The sequence below is a fragment of the Lontra canadensis genome, unplaced genomic scaffold (genome assembly GCF_010015895.1).
Source record: "Lontra canadensis isolate GAN:19392208 unplaced genomic scaffold, GSC_riverotter_1.0 scaffold57, whole genome shotgun sequence".
Taxonomy (NCBI): Eukaryota; Metazoa; Chordata; class Mammalia; order Carnivora; family Mustelidae; genus Lontra; species Lontra canadensis.
Window position 1 is genome coordinate 2052351 of NW_022631051.1, and position 24737 is coordinate 2077087.

General features: G+C 42.3%; 1 protein-coding gene across 12 annotated transcripts in view; it reads right to left on the reverse strand.

Annotated features, from left to right (window-relative positions):
• Positions 1 to 320: 320 nt before the first annotated feature.
• Positions 321 to 24737, reverse strand: part of EPB41L3 (erythrocyte membrane protein band 4.1 like 3) — a 179236-nt gene continuing 154819 nt past the window's right edge. For 2 of the 12 annotated variants that reach the window (XM_032875706.1, XM_032875705.1), the window contains exons 13-23: positions 22101 to 22664; positions 17099 to 17152; positions 14438 to 14473; positions 13532 to 13723; positions 6145 to 6267; positions 5107 to 5490; positions 4167 to 4298; positions 3594 to 3692; positions 3071 to 3151; positions 2677 to 2793; positions 321 to 1447 (exon numbers count right to left, since the gene is read on the reverse strand). In XM_032875706.1, coding sequence (XP_032731597.1) covers positions 2683 to 2793; positions 3071 to 3151; positions 3594 to 3692; positions 4167 to 4298; positions 5107 to 5490; positions 6145 to 6267; positions 13532 to 13723; positions 14438 to 14473; positions 17099 to 17152; positions 22101 to 22664 — 1776 coding nt within the window. In that variant the 3' untranslated portion in view covers positions 321 to 1447; positions 2677 to 2682. Of the gene's footprint in view, positions 1448 to 2676; positions 2794 to 3070; positions 3152 to 3593; positions 3693 to 4166; positions 4299 to 5106; positions 5491 to 6144; positions 6268 to 6780; positions 7516 to 8478; positions 8578 to 8949; positions 9025 to 13531; positions 13724 to 14183; positions 14250 to 14437; positions 14474 to 17098; positions 17153 to 22100; positions 22665 to 24737 lie in introns of all 12 variants that reach the window. The other 10 variants (XM_032875709.1, XM_032875708.1, XM_032875700.1 and 7 more) reach the window with 9 other exon arrangements.

Below are 24737 nucleotides of genomic sequence, written 5' to 3' on the forward strand. Positions count from 1 at the left end.
ACAAGCACCCAGAAACACTGGGTTTAGAGGAGAACCTCTTTCTTTATAAAAAACCTAACCCTGAAAATGAGATTCTGTGGTAACTAGTTGTACTTTTTAAGGCCTTCCTAGGCAACCAAACATGTATGTGTACATCTTCTGTTTCCTGTCTCCCGTACCTTGAAGGATCCATACACTATGTCACCACAGACACATTTTGTCCTGTAAAAAGACATGCTCTACACAAGGCAGATGAATGAGGCCTTTAGATGTCATGCAAGTGCTACCCTCTTGGCTAAACGCAGACCATACTGAAATTATTACACACAGAGAATCACAGCTTTAAATGCATTTACCATTTTTATTTCGCTATGCGGAAACATACATTCACCATGGGCTGTGTGATGCAGTTGACAGTGTAATGGAGAATATATCTTTTGAAGGCTATTTATAACTAAACACTAAATAGTTTAATTACAGTGGAAATTCTGTACAATTTAAGGCTTGGCTCTGAACTAGATTGTAAATATGGACCAGATTTAGAAATAAAACACCTTTTTTTTTTCAAGTAAAAGAAGAAAAATCAACTTAAAAACACAAGGAAGAAGAAACGAAGAGAGAAAACAATGCAACAGAAGCCCAACAGATCTTTCCGGAGTGAAATTTCATAATATTGTAAACTAAGAGAAACAGGTTTTCTTCCCCCAAATAATGACAATTTACATATTCAGGGCTTGTTAGGGAACTCTTGGAAACTTTCCAGGTTGGACGCAGACCAAAGCGAACAAGGAAGAAATCACATTAATATGCTAAAATCAGTACTACCTTATAACGAATTAAATTAGATACACAAAGCAGGATTGTAAGCATTAAATATTTCCGGAGGATTGAGAGTCGTTGCTGTGTATGGGTGAGAGTAATAAAACCAGGTGAGACAAGTACAAGATTCAAGTTGTTTACTGAATAAACTCGGTTATTGGCACATCTAATCTGGAATAAACCTGACACATTAGACCTAGACAGCTTCTAGCATTTTAGGGTAATCTTCATTTGTCTGTAAACAAAAGATCTGTCACCTAAGAAATTGCGATTTTTGTTTAGACTTTAATAATAAACTATGAAAGGCATGAATTGTTTATGTGTTACATGAGATCACGGTTTATATTGTTGGTTATGAACGTGCAGGTATAGCTGAAAACTTAGACACTTGGTGGAAATTAAAAATGCTACTCTTTTGTAATTTTATCGTTGCTTCATGCAGTATCAGTTTTGTGATGCTGATTCGGATTGCTTTATTATGGGAAGATCTCTCTGCCAGTGTCTTTATTAATGGTCAAGGTCAGTTCTTCTGGATTGAAATTTTCCATGGGCAGATACAAGTCAGTTGGGTTAGAAGAGGGAACTCCATATAGGCTCTGGTTTTCCTAACGGTTTGCATGACTGGATTCATGAGCAGGCTAAGTTATTCCTGTAGGAAAGAGATTTGATCAGTTACTCCTTGGAAAACACCCGAGAGTCTTCCTCAGATTAAGGCCACAAACAAAATTTTCTTGCAGGTTATTACGTGCACTTTTTGCCAACACACTGTAAAATTCCAGCAGAAGTCCGTGATACGCATTCTCTTACGTTAACTACAACACCACCCAAGCGGCTGAAGCTCGCTGGAGAACCCTTTTGCTGCTGTCTTTCAACTTATATGATTAATTTGAATATAATGAGTGACTTTTGTATTTTTTTTCTTTAAGAGAGACTGCTATTCAATCTATAGTTCCTAAACCAACGTTAGAGAACTTCCTTATTTCATTTATTCACATAAAGCATTTAAGCGACTTTTGTCACATAACCAAGTATGCAAGTAGCTCAATGGTTGCATTCAGCACTCAGAGCCCTCTGGGGATGCTCTGGGCCTATGAGTTCTTGCACAGCAAATGAGTGTGAGTTTGCTTAAGAAGTCTGTGCGCACACAGAAGACGCTATCTGCTCACGATGTCAGCCAAACAGCCATTGGAAAGGCATGCACACGCTTTCTAGAGAAAAGCAGGAGCACAAGACTGCATTTTTGCCTCCTCCTGAGACATAACGCTATACTAAGAAGAAAAAAAAAAAAACAACACTCCAAAGAACGCAGAAAATATAAGCCATCCAAAATGAAAGTGAATGTCCGTGTTTCAAATTCAGAAACAAAGCAAACAGAGAGCATGAACAGAAGCATAACCAAACACAGACGCAGAGAAAGCTTAGAGTGAAATGGGATATTGTTGCCGTCAAAAGGAGAAAGGGGTACGCTTTATTTTCCTGGTATTTGGAACACACAAATCGTACCTTTTGGAACACATTGGCCTTCGTTCCGATTAGGCCACATGGCAAGTGAAATCAAATCTGATCCCTGAATTGAATTTGGGTAACGAAGAACACAGGGCACGAATGAAAAGGAAACACCAGCAAGACCATGCAAGCAAAGACTGCTTCTTTCTTGATCCTCTAGCTGACAGAATATGCAAAAAAGTCCACAGTGTGGAACTCCCCAGTCTGAAACAAACCAGCACCCACAAACCAATTCTGCAGCCCCTCGGTGAGCAGCCTCCCAATGCCAGTGAGAGAAGAAAGGAGGAGGAGGAAGCACGGGAAGGATGGGGGAAGCGCCCCATGCTACATGCCAGCCAAGGCCAAGCCTAGAGAATCAACGTCGCCTCTTACCTGAGGTCAATCCTCTCCATCTTCCGGTGTGATCTCTGTCTCTTTATGGACCACTACTTTGGTCACTGACATGTCAGGGTGCTGCTCTTTGGCCTCTTTAATTGCCTGAGCCAGCGCCTATCCCCAGGAAATCACAGAAGGGCAAAGACAAAAAAGGAGGTGGAACATGCATGATCAGTAGCAAGGTGGAGACTTACGAGCTAGATCTATATACGTCATTCACAAATGAGGTACAATGATCACAAAAGGAATCGTACGTTGCGCATTGAAAAGTTAATTCAGAAAACTGTTTACACTGCACGAGGGACTAGAACACCACCACTGGGAAGAGCAGGGCTGACCAGTGTCTCTCTGGTTCTCTGCCCGGGTATTTACCATCCTCACGCGCACTTACCTGGTCATGGTCAATGTCTGCATCTCCTGTGATGACTATCCGCTTCTCAATTCTCGTCTCTGAAATGCCTCCTTTCACAGTCTGCAAGGGACGGACAAGTGTTACAAATGTACCCACCAGGAGGAACAATCCTTCTTCAGTGGGGGCAATGGCCGGAAACGCTAACAGTGTTTTAACTAACGGCACTCATTAAGAGTTGAAACAATTCTTTGGCAATTATTTAAAATCATTAATTTCAGAAGTGTCACTCTCAGGGAGTCCTTTGGGTGTGGCCGGCCAGTGTTTCTGGAACACCTACCATATGCCAAGGACTGGAGTTCCATGTTAAGCAAAGGGTATCAGAATGCATATACCTAAACAAAAATGAGCACACAGGGGCAAATGCCCCATAAACGGAGTGGGCATGAAAGCTCTAACATAGCTATCTGGGCCTCCAGATAGTCACGTAACCCTGCCTGTACAGCCCAACTGGAAAATAGCTCCGTGTAAATGCCTTCCTTTTGTCTGCTCCCGCCCCACTTACTTTGGTGATGTGGGTGGTGGTTGTGGTGCTGGTGGTTTCAGATGTGATCGTCTGTGCGCTCATGAGCACGCCCGGCTCCAAATCAGCGCCGGCATCAACCTACGAAGGCGAGGAACAGACACCACACTCGAATACTTACATTAAGTCGGGGCATCACCATGATTCAGTCATCTCCCACCGTCACCGCGTTGTTTACTCCGCCTTTCGGGCGCTGTGGCTCTCGGGACAGACGACCACGAATGTGGCCAGAATTAACCATCGTTAAAAAACCAGGACTTGAGAAATGTGAGTAGGGTCTGCTGAGCTAGTATCTTCCCTTATCTCTGGCTCGGGAAATAGGTTCCTGAGCCTTGTTCCATATTCTGAGATCTATGGAGACCTGTTCAAGTCACCTGAAGCTTCTGGACTGGTAACAAAGTTGTAATTACTACCGTTATCACACTTGATAGACACCGTTTGGCTGCTGGGTCCTCGGAGTCTCACAAACTAAGTATCATGAGCTATAGTCAAATGCAGCAGCCATTAAAGGGCAAAAACAAAGTGCCGGGGCTCTGGCCTTCGTAGACGTCTTACCTGTGATGACTCATACGTGATGGTTTTTGTTTCCGTGTGAACGACCGGCACCTCCTTGGTAGAAAGTTCTAGCTTTGCGCCTCCTGGTGAAACACTGCCAAAGCTGATGGTTTCTGTCTTCACGGTTGATGACTGAGCCAATGGGAAGTAGGTAGAGCTGCGATTACAGTTTGCACGAAGACAGGATTTTGGTGCACCACCCCCCTACCCCACAGTGGGTATGGATAAGCACAGGTTAGTATGAAATAGATGTTTACGTATAACATGGGGAAGTAACTTGAGGCATGAGGCAGAGACCAGGTCAGTCTTTCAAAATTCCATAGACTTTTTTTTTTTTTTTTAACATGGGATGTTCCAGGTAAAGGAAAGCATTTTGGAGGACATGTTGAAGAAACTCTTTTTATGATCCCCCTCCTCTCTCGCCTAAACTAACAGATCAAAAATCATCAATTTGCCTTTTATTTAATGAAAGAAAGAAGGAAGAAATACGAAGACATTAACCCCCCCACCCCCCACCCCATATACTTCAGGAATCTCAGTAAAAGAGATAAAGAACAAAGTTCTGGCATTTGGTATGGGGGCAAGCATGGTTTTTGGTCCTTCTGGTGAAGTACATCGATCAAAAAAAAATTTACCAAATCTTCTACTAGTACGGCTGGCCATGCAGCCCCCGGGTTTACTGCCAATAATTACAACGAAGGTAGGAACCATTTCCTGGAACCGCACATAATTAATCATCATTAAACATGTTTGCATGGGACCCCAAAGATGGAAACAAGCATGGAGACCCTATTGCCATGCAAGAGGGAAATAGGAGAAACAAACTGCACTTGGAAAAGGCAGAAAGCTAAACTTAGCTCCCCCTTTACGCTTAACCAAATTTCGGGGACTCACAGATCAGTTTACATCAGTGCCAAAAGGAACGTCAACTGCTAGTTACCTCAAAATGTGGTTTTTGTTCCCAAGTTTCAGAAACGTGGATTGTTGCACTCTGCTGCTCCTCTGGCTCATGGGAGGCAGCGGCCGTCTCTTCCTGTTCGAGGACAGCTTTATCGGCCACCTTCCCCTTCTCCTCCTTAGGCCCCTCCATCAGAGGAGAGCCCTCCTTCCCTTTTAAGCTAGAAGCGTCGGCAGACGTTGCCTGGGCTCCAGCATCCACGTCCTCTCCAGCTGCATAAGAAGCATCCCCACTCGCATGCACATTCATCACATGTCTTTCCTCCACCAACACGGTTTCCTGCACAACCTTCTCGGTGCTCAGAGGCTCGGGGTGCTGGCTTGTTTCCGTCTCAGTCTTGCTGGACCCCGTCTTGGTTTCCGTTTTCTGCATGGAAAAGGACTGCAGTGTCAGGGTGACAACCTTCCACAAACCAAAGGTCAAACCACAAAAATCAAAACCAAAGCAGCCACTCACCAGGGTGCTTAAAGCCAGTGTCAAGGGCTCATGACCAGAAATGCTTACAGAAAATATAAATTAGCTTTCATTGCTCCCACCAGGATCTCAGATGCGTGCCCCCTGCCCTGACACTACCCCCCACACCTCCAATTGAGCCTGTGTTGCTGTGTCGGGATAGCCGCAAATGAAAGAGGATGCAGATAAAATGCAATGAAAACAAAACCAAATGAAAGCATTGTAGCATGTTCCCATCAGTTGTGGCAGCTTTCTGAGACCTAATGGATGACATAAAATGCTTAAAAAAATTAAATGCTATGTAACTTTTTCAACATGACTGCCTTTTGAATATAAGTTCTAGGGATGCAACTAAAGGCACATGACAGCTATGCCAAGCAGGCACTAAAAGAAAACCACCAAAGAGAACTCTGAGGTGTTTAAGGCAAAGCCATTTTGGATGCAAAACACACACACATGCACGCAAGCACTCACGCACGCACCCACACCTCTGTGCGCACACCAAAAGGGCATAAAGAAAGGCAACTAGGCGGTGTCAGGAACACCAAAGAGGAAGCAATTGGCCACCTGAACCCAGCTTTGAGAAGTAGAAGTAACCCCTCCTATGAATTCTGTTGGTTTTCTTGCAGACTCTAATAAACTGAAGATTTCAGAGCCATCCATGAGCTTTTCAGCAGAAGACTGTTTAGTCTGAGTGAACAAAGAAAGGGACAGTCAAGCACAGAGACAGGAACATAGGCGGGCACATTCCCATTCACAGCCGGTTAGACAAAACTGTAGGGGAGGAAGGTGGGAGGAGGGAGGAGGGCATCTACCATACAGATTTTGGAAACAGAAAAGAATGGGAAATAAAATAGCAGACTGAGGTGACCATGAGCTCTTGTTTGGTAAAGCGGAGAGAGTTATTAGGATATGGGCGGTGCTGGTGTAAGCAGACCATTCTCCCTTCATTGCAAGCCCCAGCAGCACTACCACATCTCGGGATCGGGGAGCTGGAAATAAAACGGAAAGTGTTTTAATGCTCATACTGGATTGCGCAGTATTGGTCTGACCATGAAAAAAATTAAAAAGCTTGGGTCGGCTGCTCTCAACATAAAGCCAAACAGCAAGTGGAACAGAAAAGTTGAGGGTGGAAGGGCACTGCCTCAAAAAAACATCATGCTGGAATCTGAAACGGTGGCCCAAACGAAAGGCACTGGTTACCACAACTCGGGACGTGGCCGACTCAGTAACGTAATGAGCAGTGGCCACGGTGACGGCCGGCTCCTGGGAGTATCTCCACTCAGACAGGCTCTTCCGCCTGGGACCAAAGAGCCCCACTTTCAAGACCTCGCCCTCAGGCAGCAGCTCCGTCCTGCTGAGGCGCGTGCTGTCCAGCCCCACATGGGGTCCCGTGTCCCGGCCCAGCATCGGGGCTTTCTGCAGCTCTTCTTCCTCGGGGCTTGGCCGCCGGGACTCGGCTTCCTGGATGGGAGCCAGGGATTCAGACAATTTCCGTTTGGGGGTGTGGACCTCAGGTCCCCTTTTGGATTTCTCATCAGGGACGGCATCCGGGACCTCATAATCGGCCATGACTGGAATGACCTTCACGGACTCTGACGATCCTGTGTCTGTTTTCTGAAAGGTTTCCAGACTGCAGGGCTGCACTCCCTTCTCCCCCTCCTTGCCTTTTCCAGTCATGGTAACGATCTTCCCAGATACTGTGTCATAGGATTTGCCCAGAGTGTATATTTTCTGTTTGCTTTCTCCTCCCAACTGCATTTCCCGGGCCAAGTCATCGAAGCTCTGCATTTCAAGGGCACCGGATCTTAACAGATCAGCGGGGATGTCACCGCTTCTACTGCTCACGGTCACCACCTTGTAAGTCACAATCTTTCTCGAATCACCGTCAACTACCTCAGTGGGTACTTTGTCTACAATAACCCAATCCTCTGTGCCCTATATTTGAAATATAAAAGCTAAATTAGAAATTCTGATGGTCTCATTTCTAAAATAAGAATCCTTTAAGAAAACCAGGGCAAAAGCTACATTGCGATGTGACCGCACGGGGCTGGTGTTAATGTCTAATGATTATGGTCGCAAAGCTCTTCTTATCTGAAATTTACAAACCCTCAACTTGGAATACAGTCTGCATGTAGAGTTTTAATTGCAGATTTCTTTAAACGGGAGCGAACCTTGACGGTAAATGTTTCCAAGATTCTATCTGACCTTATGCTAAGCATCTGATCATTCTACATTTCAAGATTAAATGATGTTACTGAAGCTGCTATACAAATCATTTAGCTTGTATGGGCACAAAAAGACCATTTTCCAGGACATGTATACTTCATATCTGCTGTTTTCACAAAGAACTTGTCAGAATCCCATGAATTTCTGTGAAAACCATTTTGTTTGTAAATTCTATTTCCTCATTTGGGGGATCGAACTCACTACAGCACCTACTATCCAATAAGCGCTGAGCGTGCCCTACTCAAGGCACAGCCAGGAAGTACTCCCACCGCTGGGGCATTGTTGGAGCCTCTTATCAACAGCTCATGGTGGTCTGTACCGTGTTCCAATCGTATTTACAAGCGAAGTTCATCATCTGAGTAGTTTCTTTGCCACTTTCCTCGGTACTTTGTTCCAATACAGCAGAAGAAGTGAAAGTTAAGAAACCTGTATTTGAGAAGGCTACTAGGATGGGAACAGGCTGCAGACTACTCTAACAGATCATGAGGGGACGAGAAATCAAACCAGGGGCAGGTGAGCACCTTGATTTACGTTTTAAGCTACAGCGTTTTCTACCTGCCTATTTATCTTAGCCTAAAAACGGAATCTTGAAATGCGTGTGCCTTACGAACAATAATTACAGATCGATCTACATGCTGGTGCTGGATTAAAGGAAATGAATTGAAAAATAACCTCTAGGGTCGATGGGACCGTTTTCTGGAAAATGATTTGGCGAGAGGTAACCACAGAACCCGCAGAGTCTCCTTCCTGCATTTTCTGTATCAGACTCGGCTAGTGGGAAAACCAGTAAGAGTTCAGAACTTTCAACATCAGTCAAGGTCATCTAAATTAGTATCACTCTATAGGTAAAATAGAGAGTAAAAAGTCCAATTATAATATTAGAAAGCATCATTATAATGCTTCCATGAGCAAACACAGATATCACAGTAGAGTAAGACCCATCAAGGAATAATGGCTAATTGATAACTAAAGTAAGAAAATTCCCTTTTCCCCTCCCCAGAATCCAAGCAAACGTTGACATACCTACCTTCGTTTTATGCGAGGTAAATGTAAAAAGGAAAGTAAAAACTACAGACATTTCAATGATAGTAAAATCTGAAGAGCAATTCTCTTCTGGGCAATTCCTTTATGTTTGTCTTTTACCTGAGACTCAAGGAATGGAGCGCTTCCTTGCTGCAAAAATTTAACTTTTTCAGAAATGTCTCTTTCTTCTTTGGTCTGTTTGGATAGAGGGGGTTGGGTTGGAGAAGAGGAAGTAGACAGTTTCCAAAAAAAGGCAAGTTAGGAAGAGAGTTCTTTTACTGTGTCATATGTATTAATAGTCATTCATCTCTTTCTGAAGAAGTGAATTATTGCTTATGGATTTGAAAAGTGGTCTGAAACCATTTCAACGTTTCATGATCACCTCCCCAAAGTAACAGGTTAGCTTCTGAAGCTCCAGTGTTTGACTCGACACGTTTCCCACTTCCGTAAACACAAAACATGCAAGAGCAAATAGAAAACTCCTTGGCATTCACAGTGTCCAGGCCAGTCATGTGCAAAGCCGTAGACGTGAGGAGTAGAAGAAAATGTGAAGATTTAAAAAAAAAAAATTAAGTGAGATAAAAACCCTTCACTCCTACATCTGACAGACACTTGGCTGCGTTCCACACCGAAGTGCAGGCTTCATCCCGGGCAAGGAGATGCACACGGACCACTGCCCTCAGCTACTAGCTTGAGTAAACCCAGTCAGACCTCGATCTATTCCTTTCTTATTCCACAAAGTATACTCAGAATTTATAGCTTCATTTGAACTTTTATAAGATGGCGAGTAACTTTAAAAAGTCAACTTCAAACTATCTTCGTGAAAAATTAAGTACTCCAAGTCATGCTTTCACACGGAACATTAAGAAACGTTGAAAAGTAAATACGCTGTGTTAGCAACTAGCTTCTCCCTTTTATCTACTTTTTATTACTTCCTTTAGTAGTAAGTAGGAATGATTCAAGTGGCAATATACTAGCTGCTGAGTCGATCTCTGTGCATAGCATCAGGCTCCATGGAGTACTGAATGAAAGGGTATTTAGGACGAGTCATCTAAAAAATCCTAACAGAAAGCCCAAAGTTTCCAGGAGGACAGAGCTTTTAAAATAAATCTTATTGTAAACAATACAATTTAATGAGTCATTTACTATTCCTATGTGTGTATAAACTTTTGTATTCCTTTTAATAGTCTGCTTATAGACATTTGTAAGGGGACATCTGGAATATTCTTCTGAAGAACCCACTGGCAAATTTTGATAGCATTGTTCTCCTATGCCCCTTTTTTGATGAAAAGAAAGTAAGATATTTCTGAGAGGGAAATACCTTTTGGAGAAAGGTATTGGAAAAGGACAAAATGCGCCACGTGAAATCATTAAATATGGATTTTTGTCTTGTTTTGTTTTACTTTCAGTTGTAGCCTCTTTCTCACAGAGAAATACGAAACAGGAAGGAAAGGTCAAGATTATAGGTACTTTTCAGAATACCACTGCCAGGCCTCTAATTATAATCACTGAGCTAAATATTATCCCTAAGATGAAAGCCTAAAATAATAATAATAATAATAATAATAATAATAATAATAATAAAAATAGCAGGAAAACAGTGGTTTTTAGCACATCCTGTTATCTGACATCAACTAATTTCAAAATTGTTCGTCTATAATGGAAGTATCAACACTGTCTGCATCCGAACTGTGTATGCCCGCCGAGAGAAAAGGGTAACATAAGGGATAGATCTTAAAATCCCATAGATGGTCAACCTCAATTCAGTTTGTTCAGATCAAGTGAGGAGATGCTGATAAAGAAAGGCTGATAACTGAAATGTTTACTTTTATCACGGGTTAGAAGAGAGTTAGCTATATGCTCCACACATTTTAGTTCAACACTCATCAGAGTATCATAATTGGGAAGCAAGGCCCTTATACAGGCATGCAGATTGTACAGAGGTAAGACTCCCTCCCAGAGGATTAGGGATTTGTGCAGAGCCTTGACCCTTGCTTCTCTCTGCGCCAGGCATTCTCAACCGGGAGGTGCGTTAGAATTACCTGGAGAGCTTTTAAGTAATGGTACTATGTGGGAGTGCAGCTCAGACGAAGGAAATCTGTCTCTGATTTAACAGACCCCAGGCCTCAATATTTTTAAAACTCCCCATGGGTCATTTGCATATGCACCTGTAGTTGCACCCCAAGGCCCGGATGGAAAGTCACAGAAGTCAGATTCAGAGAATGAAAGATAAGTCTCCATCTCCATAACCAGAAGACCGTGGTGAATGGTTTTGGTTTGTTTGATTGTTTCCCAATTCGAGGCCCATGCAAAACCTGACTCGCAAGAGCAGAGCTGGATTAGAAAGCAGACAAATGCACAAGCAGAGCTGACTCCAGTCATTCGTGGTCCTTATGTTCCATAAAATCCCCATGAACAGTGAGTTAGAGGAGACTGAACCACTGATTTTATGGGAAACACATGGTGAGGGCTCTTGTGAGCCTCTGGTCATGATATTGTCATCAATGGTTCAATATATAACCTCGTTTTGTATGTTTTTGTTTAAAGACTCCTTATTTAATGCATATTATTGATCCATTAACACTGAAGTCACGGCCACAGCACTCTACCTTATTCCTGCATGAGATTTCTCTAACACATGTATTTTCCCTAAAGGCACAGGACGGCCTTCTTGTGCTTTTAGGAACACTAGCTCGCACTTCTGGCCCGTACGTCTGGGTGTCATCTGAAACAGCAAAATCACCCATGGAGACACAAAAACGTGGCACCAAACAGGCCTCAAAAGCCCATTTGTGTACAGTATGAGAACTGAAACAGGTAGGCAGAGCCCTGCCTTGGGCAACCAGAGCTGGGAACGTGCATGGTTGAGACACCAAGTTTTCACCACTCTGTGTCCGTCTGCAGATGACTGGGAAGAGTCCTTAAGGCTGATTTTAGGGTTATGGTGAATTTCAGCAAGTAGGTGAATGTACAGCTACATAATCCGTGAATTGGGAGGCTCAGCCGTGCTAAGCTTCCGTGCTATAAGACTGCTACCTGCGTCAACAAAAAGGCTGATATTGCAACTGTGAAAGTGCTAATGGGTATTGCATTTTGGTCGGAATTTGGAAACTTTCAGTATTCAAGTGGCCACGAGGGCATATACCTCTAACATAGACTCAGCCTAGGGGCATCATCAAAGACTGTCATGGGAAATATCTGTGGACAGAAACATACCCAGAGGCCTTCACGGACCAGACATCTATCCTTCCTGTTTGGTGGGTCCTGTATATGGGTTTGTCTATGTTCCAAAGTCAAGTGAGCGATGCTTTGGGGCATCCTTGCTACTTATCTGCTATTAAGTATATAAGTATAGATACTTATCAGTATTTGAAAGTTGGATAAATAAAATTCCCATTTTAATAGTAAATGCACATGATCTTCTTAGAATATAATCACTACTCCTAGCTCACTATATATTACTAAGGTAATCTGAATGAAACGGTGTGTAATGCCACAAGAATACTTCGGTAACACTATTTTTCATCTATTCTGCATAAAAGGGCCCCTTTCAAAGTAATTTAAATGGATATATACCTTGTCACATTTTAGCTGGGATTAGAATTATCATGAACATAGTGACTGTGGTCACTTTTGATAAGTAGCTTTCAAGGGAAGTTTAGAAAATGATCAAAATGAGTGTCATTATATTCTTTTCCCTGCAAGGACTGAAACATTGCATGTAGACTACAGCTTAAAGGATTTTTCTCCCATAAAGGCCCAAGTTTTGATTTTCTTCTGTTCTAGCTCAGCTTTCTGGAAAATACGCTGTGATAAAGGAGATTTGATAAGAAAAAATGTTAATCAGTATGATGCTAGAAAGATGCCGTTATTAAAAAACTAATTCTTTTGAAAGAAAAAGCAAGATGATGTCTAATAGCGGATAGACGAGCACCACGGACCCTTGTGGGGCCCTCAGTAGGAGCCCCCAGACAGGATCTGCTGAATCCTCACAGTCTGTAACTGTAATTCACAGTCTAAATTCTTTAAACAGAATTTTCCAACACAGACACTCGTATTTAAGAAAGACATTCTGGCCCCTCTACTTTCTCTATTTAAAAAAAAAAAATCAAATAAAAATGGATTATAAACCTGTTAAAATAACGTTATATATATTTTTAAAAAATCAGTTATAGTCAAATCACACACGGATTATACCAGTAAAAGCCTGGTGTAGCAGTCCCAGAGTAAAACAGGTCCCGAAATTCTGTCAACTTCAGATCGGTGTTGAGTCAAACATTAGACCATCTCCCTACACCTAATCTTGCAACTGATGTGAAACACTCATGAGTTTTCAGGGCATTTCTTAATGTAGCAGAGAAAGCATTTTTGAGAAAAAGTGTCAGTTCATTAAGACAGTATCTCAATTTCTCCCAGCTGTGAAATCTAGGTTCGCCATTAGAAAAAACCCATTCGCATGCACTAGAGCTTCCCTGCGCCTCCTTGTTCACTCCAAGCACCCTGAGATGTGACTCCTCACTCCTCAGCCGCCACATCATTCTACTCCACAGCTTTTCTCTGGGGCCGTGAGTATGTCTGTTCTGTTTATACGCAGACAAGTGGTAGGACTGTCTACGCTGACTCCGCCCCCTAGGGGTGGGCCCTGCAGAGAAGCACCTCTAGTGACCCGAAGACAGTGACACCCCAAAGCCCGAATACCGACCTCTTCAGGGACCAGCGGCTCGATCATGGGCGCATCCTCCTGCCTGGCGGCTAGTCGCACGGGGGAGGTAGAAAGCCTCTTTTCCCATTCATTCGTGATGGCAGTGTCTGTGGAGGTTTCTAAAAAGGTTCTTTTCAGCTCACTAATATTGGTTTGATGTTTCATCAGGTCATCTTGAGTTTTATCTAGCTCCTACATTCAGAACATAAAGAATCCAACAGTCAACGTTTTACACGTCTTCCTGAGGTTTTTTGTTTTTTAAAGTAATGTCAATCTTTAGTCAAAATAAAAGAATTCTGATCAGGGCTCATGACACTACCACAAGCACTTTGGTGAAAATGTGACATTTCTAAGAGAAGAAAAAAAAAATCTAGTTCACGCAAGCATAAAAATCAAAAGTTTTTTTTAAAGGCAAACTAGAAAAGAGTGTAATTCACACGTAACCAGAAAAAAAAAAAAATGAAAATAAACACACACAGGAAAAAGGATCTAAAGCTAGGAGAAAGGAAGGAATCAGAGTAGGCTGAGAAGGTATCCCCACTTATTCCCAGGTGAGAGCACACAGGTCATGCATCATTGTATGAGCCCACAAGTATGCCACTGAAGAAATGTCCACACACACAAACATGCACTGGTATATACCAATACCAACCTCTAACATAAGATTACTATGTTTGACATACACATTTTCACCCTTTATTCGCTTAATCAGACTATTCTGAAAAAAGTGGAGAAGAAAGGGAAAGGTAAGGGACACAGTAGTCACGGGAACAAATGCCATCCTCCACAGTGCACCGACAACACGGGTAACCGCCTACGGAGCATGCTGGAAGGCTGGAACACCGGAGACGCACAGTGACTTATCACACACTGATTTTTGCTTTGGTTTTATTTTTAATTTTCTACCTGTGCCTTGAGCTCTGCGTCTTCCTCCTGGTCCGACTGCCAGCATCAGGAAAGAGTGGGAAATAATGTCTTACCATGTAATTGACTACGATTGAAGAACTATGGCTTATAGAAACCTGCTAGAGGGGGTACGAGTTTGCTCTTGTATATGGATGCTAGTTCTTTCCTATATGCAAGCCACAACATTCTCACACACAAATTATGATGCTTATTAAGATGACAGGAGTAAAAGATTCCTTGCTTGGTGGGTCTTTGACAGTGTCACCCGGAGACTTCTGAGTGTGATAAGAATACACACGTAAGTGGGAGTTGACAGCTAGGGTTTGGGGGCTGTCCTTAATGCACACTACAAATGTTTCGAGCCACCCTAAAACTAAAATTCACAAGCATGGTTACGATGACCCAATAATGACAGCTCCCTTGGGATGTATGATTCTTTACAATCCTAGGAAGTTATAGCTATTATTATTATAGCTAAATTGTAGGCCAGAGAACCAAGGCTCAAAGAATTTAACACTGAAGTTCCCACATTTAAGATTTTCTTGGAACTGTGAATTTCTTGAACCCATATGCTTAAAAATAAATAAATCTGGGAAGGAAGGAAGCTGATATAAGTTAAGAAAGTTAAAGAAAAAAAAAAGGAATCAACTACCTTCAACATTACCAACATTGCTTTAAAGATGTAGACAGGATCATTGTTGAGTCTTGAAAAATACAACAGATTTATCTAAAAGCCACTTCATTATCTTGATTTTTCTAATTGCAAGGATCTGTTTAGTCCTTGGACTGGTGTCCGGGTACCAGGAACGAGGTAATTAGGCCAACCCACATATGTAGGCAGTGGTAAAGCTGGGTGTCTCGCCAGTGGTACTCTGAACGAGGTCCATAGGGAGGCCCTCAGGGTAATTACAGGTGAGAAGCCTTGAGGATACACCTGCACAGGTGGCCTGCAACAAATCAGTCTATCTTGCTCTAGGCCCCCTTATCTGTCAAGATTGCCCACCCAGCAGCCTCACCCGCATTACTGCTGTCCTGTCCCCCAAGAGTTTAAAAAGTGCAGGAGGGCACAGGTAACCCTAACACAGGGCTGGCAACACACTTATTCTCAAGTGTGTGGTGCGCACACAGCTCTGTGTTTTATTTTTAAGCTCCATATAGTTACCTATGTTGTATGTATATGTTCGCACATTTCAAATGTTATGGAACAACATTTAGAACTGCTACAGAAATTTGGAGTCTTACTGAAATATTTTTCATTTATGGCACACATTCAGATTCTGATGAAGTTTACTGAATTAACATATAGCTACATGTAACAAATAATTCTTAGCAAATCAAGATATAATTTTGTTATAATTTGACATGGAAATTATTAATTTGTAATACATTTATTTGTGACTGCTTAAAAGAATCTGGATAGTTATTGTTTTACAATATTATTTTTTTTTTAATTTCTTTTTAAGTAGGCTCTATGCCCAATGCAGGGTTTGAACTCGTGACCCCAAGATCAAATGTCAGAGTGGCATGCTTTACTGACTGAGCCAGCCAGTACAATAACAGCCCCTACAATATTATTATTATTATTATTATTACTATTATTTTTCAATGCCAGTGCTGTGATTTTTAACTTAAAAAAATTATGATTTCCAAAGCTTTGAGTTGAACTCTGGCATTTCCCAAGGATGAAAACTCCATTTTAAGAAGTATTTTGAGGATATTTTCAATTAAGTACTATACAGATACTATTTACATTTTTAGTTTTTCCTGAAGGTCCTACTAGAAAAGACTGTTCAAACCGGATGATGTAAAAAAACTCCACAAAGTAGAAGATAAGTTCTGTGAGAACTTCAGGAAAGGTACATCTTGGCTTCTATTACTATACTGTTTTTACAGAAATTTTAGTTATGGGTGGAGAAGATTTGAAAAACAACATAAGCACGCACACGTTTATTTATCCTAAAGAATTCATAAAGGATAAAGGATAGCACAGTCTGTTTCCTGTCACTGTTCAATGTGATCACTTTTTTTTTTTGAATAAAGTACTAACAGTAATTTTCTAATTTCTTCTTCCTTAGAGAATCCATTTCTTTTGAGTGACCTAGGTTATATCACCTCGTCTACAAAAATAAGAGAAGTATTATTGCTATTTTAATAATTATTTGGCCATTTTGGATTTAAAAATATATCTGTATCTAGTAAATAAGCTAATTAAATTAATTGTAACCCTCCTCCTCACTCATCACGGCTTTCACACACAGACAGCCTCTCACTTGGGAAAGGGGAATAAGTGTTTTTTTTTTTTTTTTTTTTTTTTTTTTTTAAGGTATTATCGGTTTAGCCAAAGGTTCTCAAAATGTGATCTGAAAACAGGCCGAGTCAACAGCCCTGAGAAACTGCTGGAAATGCAAATTCCAAAAATCCCACCCCAGACCTTCTTCTTTTGCACAAGAAACATGATGGGACCCAGCTGGAGGATTCTGATGTAGCCCAGAGCTTGAGAACCACAGACCCAGGCAACAGAATACATTTCCTTCCTCCTTTCAAAGTTAGAATTTCTCTCCACTCCGTAACACCTAGTATGCAAAGGCCCTAAATGCAGAGCCCCGTTCATGAGGCACTTGCGCTGGGCAGCCACCAGCCGCCCACAGTGATGGTACCAACCTCAGTGGCGGTGGTCTCCCCATCGGCCGCGGTGTCCGTGCGCTCACTGTCGGTCTATTGATCACAAAAGTGACCAGGGTCCAGGAGGAAGGCAGGAAGAGAAAACAAACCCATTTGGTCAAATAGGGCATGGCACAGGTCAAACAGTTCACTCTCTTTCTCTGTGATGTGTATCAAACTACCTTCCCACAAGAATGCAGGTTTCAAGCAAGAGCAAAAGAAAGACCGGAGCTGGGTTTCATCAGCAGAGCCCCTGGGAGGAAGACCAGCGGCTCACAGCCTGAGGGAACCACAGGAACTGTGTTAGCCAAGCTGACTCGTCTGGTTTCATGTCTCAGGAAAACCAAATTGCCATTCTTTCCTCCACTTTTAACTAAAACCCCGAGAAAGATCTCTTAAAAACCTATAATGCAAATAAAATCAATGTTTATATATGTTTGTGATTCTACTAATATGTCACATTTGAAAGGTAAATTAAAATGTCAATTTAAATTAAAAGCTACTATAACACTCACTGGACTTTCAGCCCCTCATTTGTAACATGTTGATAATTTACACCCATTTATGACCATCAGGCTGTCTGCATTACCTATTACTTATAAAAAGCACATGCCAGTGACTCACAGGCATATGTTTTATATGTGAAAAGTATAACTCAGTTTCCAAGTAGCAGTGTTAACTAGATTTCTTACAGACTAACTGTTGTGTTTATTTTGCCCCACCCTCCAATAGAAAGAAGTATATAAAAGTAGGTACTTAAACATCTCTTTCCAAAACAACCATCCAAATGAAGCAAATTATAATACTAATAAAAAAATGGAGAGAGGGAGAGAGAGAGAGAGAGAGAGAGAGACATCTACTTGTAAACAAATAAAACAAAGCACAGCATTTGACAGAGCCTAAGTTTTTAAGGGGGAATTATAACAGTCATTTCAGGACTGGGTTTTTAAGCTGTTTCATAGAGATTTGTGGTTTAAAACAGAAACTTATTTTCTTTGGAGTACAACAGAACCACAGCCATCACAGATGGGACATTTAAATGCTGTAATATATTATAAACTGACTTTCCCTCCATAAATGTCAACTAATCACTAATAAAATTCCCTTGAGCAAAGATACGCAGTGAATATTTTGAAAACAAAAACTGGGAGCTGTAAGCTTGTGAACCTGCCTCTTCAGATAATCTTTCAATCCTAACAACAAGGAATTTCAAGAAGGAAGCCTGGGACAGGGATGGTCATATCAACTTAACTCTGGTTGAGCGGATTTCTTGGCGCTATCCCAAATTTCCATTTTATATGTTCCTAAAAGAAAATACATTGAAATTCATGTTTGGCATGTGCACCTGAGGGGGTCAGCTATCATGCCTAAGCAGAACATAATTTTCAGGAGTTTGGTAAAGAATGTGTGCGGACACACTTTCATGACCTGATGACTACCTTCACAACACCTGGTGGGGGGCGGAGAGTAATTTTCTTATGAGGGTGATCATTGCTATGGTGGTAGCATGGCTTCCCCAACTGACAGCCTAGGGAATGGCCAATGTGACATAGGGGGAGAGAGACAGGTTATTGTTCAAGTGTATAACAACCCAAAGAAGCCTTAGGCTTTCAAGAATAAATAGGAATGACTGGCACTTGATGTGCTAACTGGTTTTGTGCAACCCTTCCAAGCTGCTTGAAAGTATTTCTCTTCTTACATAATAATCTCCCTTGTGGCTTGAAAATCTACTGGAGCATCTTGGCTTTAGATTACAGCCCTGGTTAAGAGTGAAGACTCTGATGTCAGGCTGACATGAGCTCAAATCCTTGCTATTGAAATCTGTGACACCCTGGACATGTTTCATGTTTTAATCCCCATTTCCTCCCAGCAAAATGGAGAAAAAAAATAACAGCCCTAACTGTATCAGGTAATGGATATTAAGTGCTTTCTACAAGGCCTGACACATGCAGACCCAAAAGTGCCTATAATAACTGTCGTATGTTGATATTATTATATTGTAATATTATGTAATTATATAATTATAATTATTACTACCATTTTTTCTAGCTATGTGAAAAAATAGCCTAGACCGTATCTCAACTCCCTTAAATTCTTCCTGAGCATGTAGTCGGTTATTCAACAAATATAGTGCATGATCAATAAATAGTTAATGGAGAAAGGCTGAATAAAGTAGCTTTTATAGCAAAAGTAGCTTTTTATATATTATTTATATAATATACTACGACTGAACAAAGCTACGAAATGTATAACGGGTCACGAACTGTCATATGATTCTGTGTCTACACAAATTAAAATGTCAAAAATCAGTTGATTATTAATTTTTGCCTCCAAATTTGAATCTTTTTTGTTTGATGAAAATATTCCTCACAAATTGACACATAAAGACTAATGGTGATTCTGTGGTATGGTAAGCTAAATTCAGCTTATGTTTCTTGACAGATGATTTAATATTCTGTGCCCCTTGTTATGTGACCATTCTTGAAAGTACAAAAGAAAAAAAATACTATTGGTCAGCAGCTTTCTAAGTTTGAAATGATTCTGCCTTTCCACACTGGGTTTCCCTCTTGAGAAAGGTTGGAACTAATTAAGTCACTCCAATACATGAGAAATATAAGTAGTGATGATAAAATATTTGAAAAGAATTACATTCATCAGTGATTTAGTGATTCTTACAAAATGAACGTGACAGAGCTAAACCGTATGTTACATGAAGTCACCCCATTTAGCTGCCAAAGTGCTTGAAGCCTAGAGAATAAAAAAGGCCATGTCAACAAATTTTTTTTTTTTTTAATGGAATGACCTACTTAGGAGTCCTCCAGCTCAGCCTGAACTAGAGAGCATAGCTTTTAACACTTGAGGTTAAGAGACGACACTGAACAGATGGCCACACGCAAGGTCTCGTGTTAGGAGAGCTGTCACGGGTGACCAGGGATGCAGAGGAGGGGTAAGACCGCGGCGGCCAGAGCTGGCTCAGGGTCTCAGAGCTTTGCAGTAACAGGGAGAGTTAGCGGCTGGGAAGCTCCAGTCACGCGGTCACTGGCTTGCATCGGGTAACTGCTGTGATTTGTTTTGCTGATGTAATGCAGACATGCCCCAATTTAACATTAATTTTCATGCACTGATTACAACAAGATGTATACCCTGGATTAGGCACAAGATCTGTGTGGTTTGCTACAGAAAAGTTCAGTTATTTAGAATTCAGAAAAGCAGCAAATGGCAATCTTTTTGCTTTACGTTGGCTAGATAACTAACTCCACTGCTAAAGGAAAACTAGACATCCAGGTTGGAAACCAGCTAATACTACGGTCTTTGTAGATAATCTTGTGTTCTTCAGGTTATACGTTCTAGTCCCACGTTATTTGATCACCTTGCTCTTGTGAGAAATGGCGATATTAAAGCCTAGGATTCATGCTCTTAAAATATTTTTCATGTATGAAAATAGTTTTATAGTAAATATATAAAATCACACAGACTTTGGAGCGAAGTCATACGACCCAAGAACCTTGAAAAGGGCTTTAATGCAGTATCAAATTGAAAAGGGCCAACTTTTATTTGAAGTATCTGCGAGACCATTCCCATTTTTCTTCCTTCTGCTGCTAAGAAATGGTCATAATCTCACTAAATATAGATACTTACACACCCTCACAATTCTATACACCCACAGGTGCAGCTCAAATTATGATTCCTGGCTGAGTTGAAAAATGAATAGACTTTTCTTTTTTTTTTTTTTTTTGTTGCTTTGACTTTGTCACTTTTTTTTTTTTCAATGCTGGAAGTACTGGGCTTGTCTCCTGCCACAAAAAGCCTTGTTTTGTGAGAACAGAGGAGCTGGAAGGGCCTGGGGAGGTTGTGGGCAGGAGGGTAGGCGACAGCCAGGCCCTCTGTTGGCTGCTTCTGTTCTTTTCCCCTGCGCTCTGTCTGAAGGGAACTGCTGGGCTGTTCACACATCAGGGGACTGGTGTGAAAGGAGACCAGTTAAGAGGAAAAGCTACCAACGACCATGTCAACTCACCCACTGGCTCAGATGAGGGCGGGAGACGGACAGGTGGCACGTCTTCTCAAAAAGAGGCTGACGGCCCCATCCTCTCCCCACTGAGCAACATGCCTGGCTGAGAGCCGCAGGGACCTAGCCAGCTCTCCTGACCTTTCCAGACTGTCTGTGAGTGTGTGGATTTTTTGGCTCGTGCTAGAGTTGAAAGGATCACTGCCATCCGACATACGCATTAGCCCTGTCAGGACTGATGAACTTCCAGCCCATTTTTACAGCAAGCAGACATCTTCCGGGAGCCTATTCCCGGCTGTGTTTGAAGATTGCTGTTATTTCTGGTCCTCTCTGTGGCCCTTCCAATGACTGCAGTCACATGGGCCTGTTCATCTACTCAAGCATTTTTTCTGACCTAACATACCCTTGGGATCTGGCTCATCTCCACGAGTAACAGAGACAGTGTGGGGAAGTTTCACGATCTCCAGGGAGGAGAGGCATCGAGAGTTGGGGGAAGCTACCCACATGATGGAGACCCACCTCCTTTGGCTGGTCATTCCCACCTTGCTGTGAGGGTCGTTTATCCACTGGTATCAGCGCTACGGACGTACCATGATGCCAGGATACATTTTGGGAACACTCCATCAGTCTGGGTCAAACTTTTTTCTTGGTCTTCTACGTCCCTTTCCTTTAGGAACTAGTGACTGACCAGACCTTTAACCTAACCCTGATTTTTAACGCAGCTAACGGGTTCTTTAAAGCTGACTTCCAAGTCCTTCATCACACGTAGAATTCAGCGGGCTGGATGCAGCCTGCTCTGTCCACATGGTGTTGTGCCTAACCCGGGGGCCGGGGTGGGGGGAAAGACTCCCCAACACACAGAAACCTCTCACATGTCGGCACAGACAATAAATGAGGCTCTGAAAGTAGGACCACTATGGCAGTAGGCGCCTAACGTTGTTTCGGACCAAAGCCCCGACCACGACAGGGAAGTGTGTTCTATGCCGAGGTACACACCTCTTCCTCTGAACTGTCACTCGGGTCATTGTCTAGTGAGGCACTCAAGGAGGCCGCCTTGGGCTCCAGGTAGCAGAGGCACATAGCCAGAGGGAAGGAGAGAGTGAGGGCATATGGCACTGAGAAGGAGGCGGAGAGCAGAAAGAAAAAGATGAAGAGGAAACAGGGCACAAGGGAGGGCGAGCGGATCGGGAGGTAATGCTGCAGGCTCTGGGGGAGGAGGTTGGTTTCTGACAGGTTGGGGAAAGAGAGGTACCCATCGTCATCGAGAAGAGATGGGAATGACTCCGGGAGCTGCAAGGAGAAGGAAAACAGGGTGGTCCCTTTGCCAGTTTGCTGTTTGTAGCTAAAAGCCACATCTTGGTCCCCTAAGGATGGCTTCCCTTTGGGGTCAGAGTCCATGGTGGGCTCTCCGAGCACACGCACAGTGCCTCTGGCAGCCTCCAAGTCCGGGGCTTGGCAGTCATTCTCCTTACACCTCCTACGGAGCTCTGGGGGGGATGCGGGGGAACGATGGGCTGATGGGGGGGACAGGGGACATGAGTCAGTGCCAAGCCCAGGTGACTGATGTGAAAGAGACAGAGAGAGACAGAAAGCAGCAAACAGAGGTGCAAAAGGACAAAAAGAAAACTGCAATTAGTTAATTTTCTTATGGGTATCAATATAAAATTGTAAAACAAGAATTTTAGCTCTAGGGTTGTTCATACTTAAAGTATTCAAGCTGCATGCCAAGGCTGCCACGAACAGCTGCCATTTTCCCATTAGACTGTCAGATACAGGGTGGGCTTTTTTTTTATAAAGTCAGAACAGAAGATCGCAGTGGGCAATCTCAAAATCTACATGTTTCACAGCATCTAACAAGTTTCTTTAGACCAACAACTCCAGAAAGTTGTAGGATTTTGAGAGCAAATAGAACCCTCTGAGAACTTGAAATCAAGACTTTCAATAACATCTCCTGATCTCCAGCTAACAGATCTGTTACTCGAGTTTGGTTGGATTAAAAAATAAATAAAAATGGATCCAAATTTTGATTATTAAAAAAAAGTTTAGCGTTACCTTTTCCTTGCTTAGTCAATCATATCCAAAACAGGTGGGTTTCCGAATCAAGAAGTTTCTGGCCCCACTCCCATCTGATAAGCTGTGCCACTCAGGGAAGTCCACAACTAGCATTTTAGGAACTCGGCTCCCCGAAGAATTGAGGTTCCTTTGAAAATGTGTACTTTGGCTCCTTTCTCCATGATGTAAACGTAACTTAAACTCAAGGGTTTCAACAAGCTAACTAGCAAAAAGAATGTGCTTTCTTGTGATATGGCTTGTAAGCATTTAGTTTGTATTATTTGTGGTCCATAAATAATAGGTACAATTTCCCAGTGTTCTGGTTTTTCTGAGCAAGTAATCACCATATTTAACTCTCCTGGTTTGAAGCCATCACAGAACGATGAAGACAGCCATTGCCACAAAAGTGCTCCTGGTGAGCTCAGGCTTCTGGAGGGAAAGAGAGGTTCTTTCCATACTCTGGCCCTGGCAGCCTCTCTGACCACAGCCAGTTTCCTTTGCAGGTGGTGGGGGCTGCTGAGCACGAGGGGAAGAAGGGAAGCCAGCAAGCTCCAAACAGGACCTGCCATAGCTTGGAAGCCGCTGCAGCCCCAGGAGTTCAATTCAAGGTCACACAGAGTCTGAAGATAGACTTCTGCTGCTCTCTGGGACCCGCTGCATGCGTGATGTAAGTGTGTGTGTGCGTGAGCACGTACATGTGTGGTTTGCCTAGAGACTTGCTAGCGTGGAAATTACCCCCACCCTGCTTTGTAGCTCTCAATCCTGACTTGGTAAATATAAAGACAGAGGGTTAGAACATGCACAGAGGAAACAGTATTGTGGGTATGCTAGAATTTAGGAGTGTCTCTTTTTAGGTCTTAAGCAGGTATGTCTCTTCTCAATCCTCGCATTAAACATTAAGCATTGTGTTTTAAATGTGACCCTGCACACATCTCATTCAACGGAGAAGAATATAAAAGTTACAAGCTGACTCCTGCGTGCACGCTATTGTTCCCCTGGTGGTGGCTGGCTGCACAGTCACCTGGGGTGATCATTAACCTGGAAACAGGCCTCCTCTCAGAAGAATCTAGGGGACCAGCCTTTTAAGACCTATTTTCAATGATACACTTTCATTTTGGTTAAAAAAATGAGTACCCTCTTTGTTACTTTTTGAAGATGGAGAAGAATAAAATGAAGGCTTAATTTTCCATGCTGCTTATTCAAGTGGTTTTTAAAAGATAGCTGTGGACCGTGTAAAACTAAGCCAGCCATCCACCCTACCTGGGCCAGGGCTGGACCAAAGCCCTTCTGTAGGCATCTGGGTCAAAGAGCTGGCTTCTCAGAGATTCAGACAATGAGAGTCAGGGTTTTTTGTCTTTTTATTTTCCCATGCCGTAAGTGGCCAAAGTGATGGTGGTTTAGTGCTTATTTTATATAAGTGGGGGGCTTTTCAAATTAAATAGACTTCGTAGGTCTATTTTTTGAGCCAACTAAAAGTCACTTCCTTTAATGTGCCACTTTAATCACAGTTACGCATCCATGAGAATTGTCGGTTGGCATGGGTGATTTCAGGGGAAGTGTGGAAATCATTTGCTTTTCAGG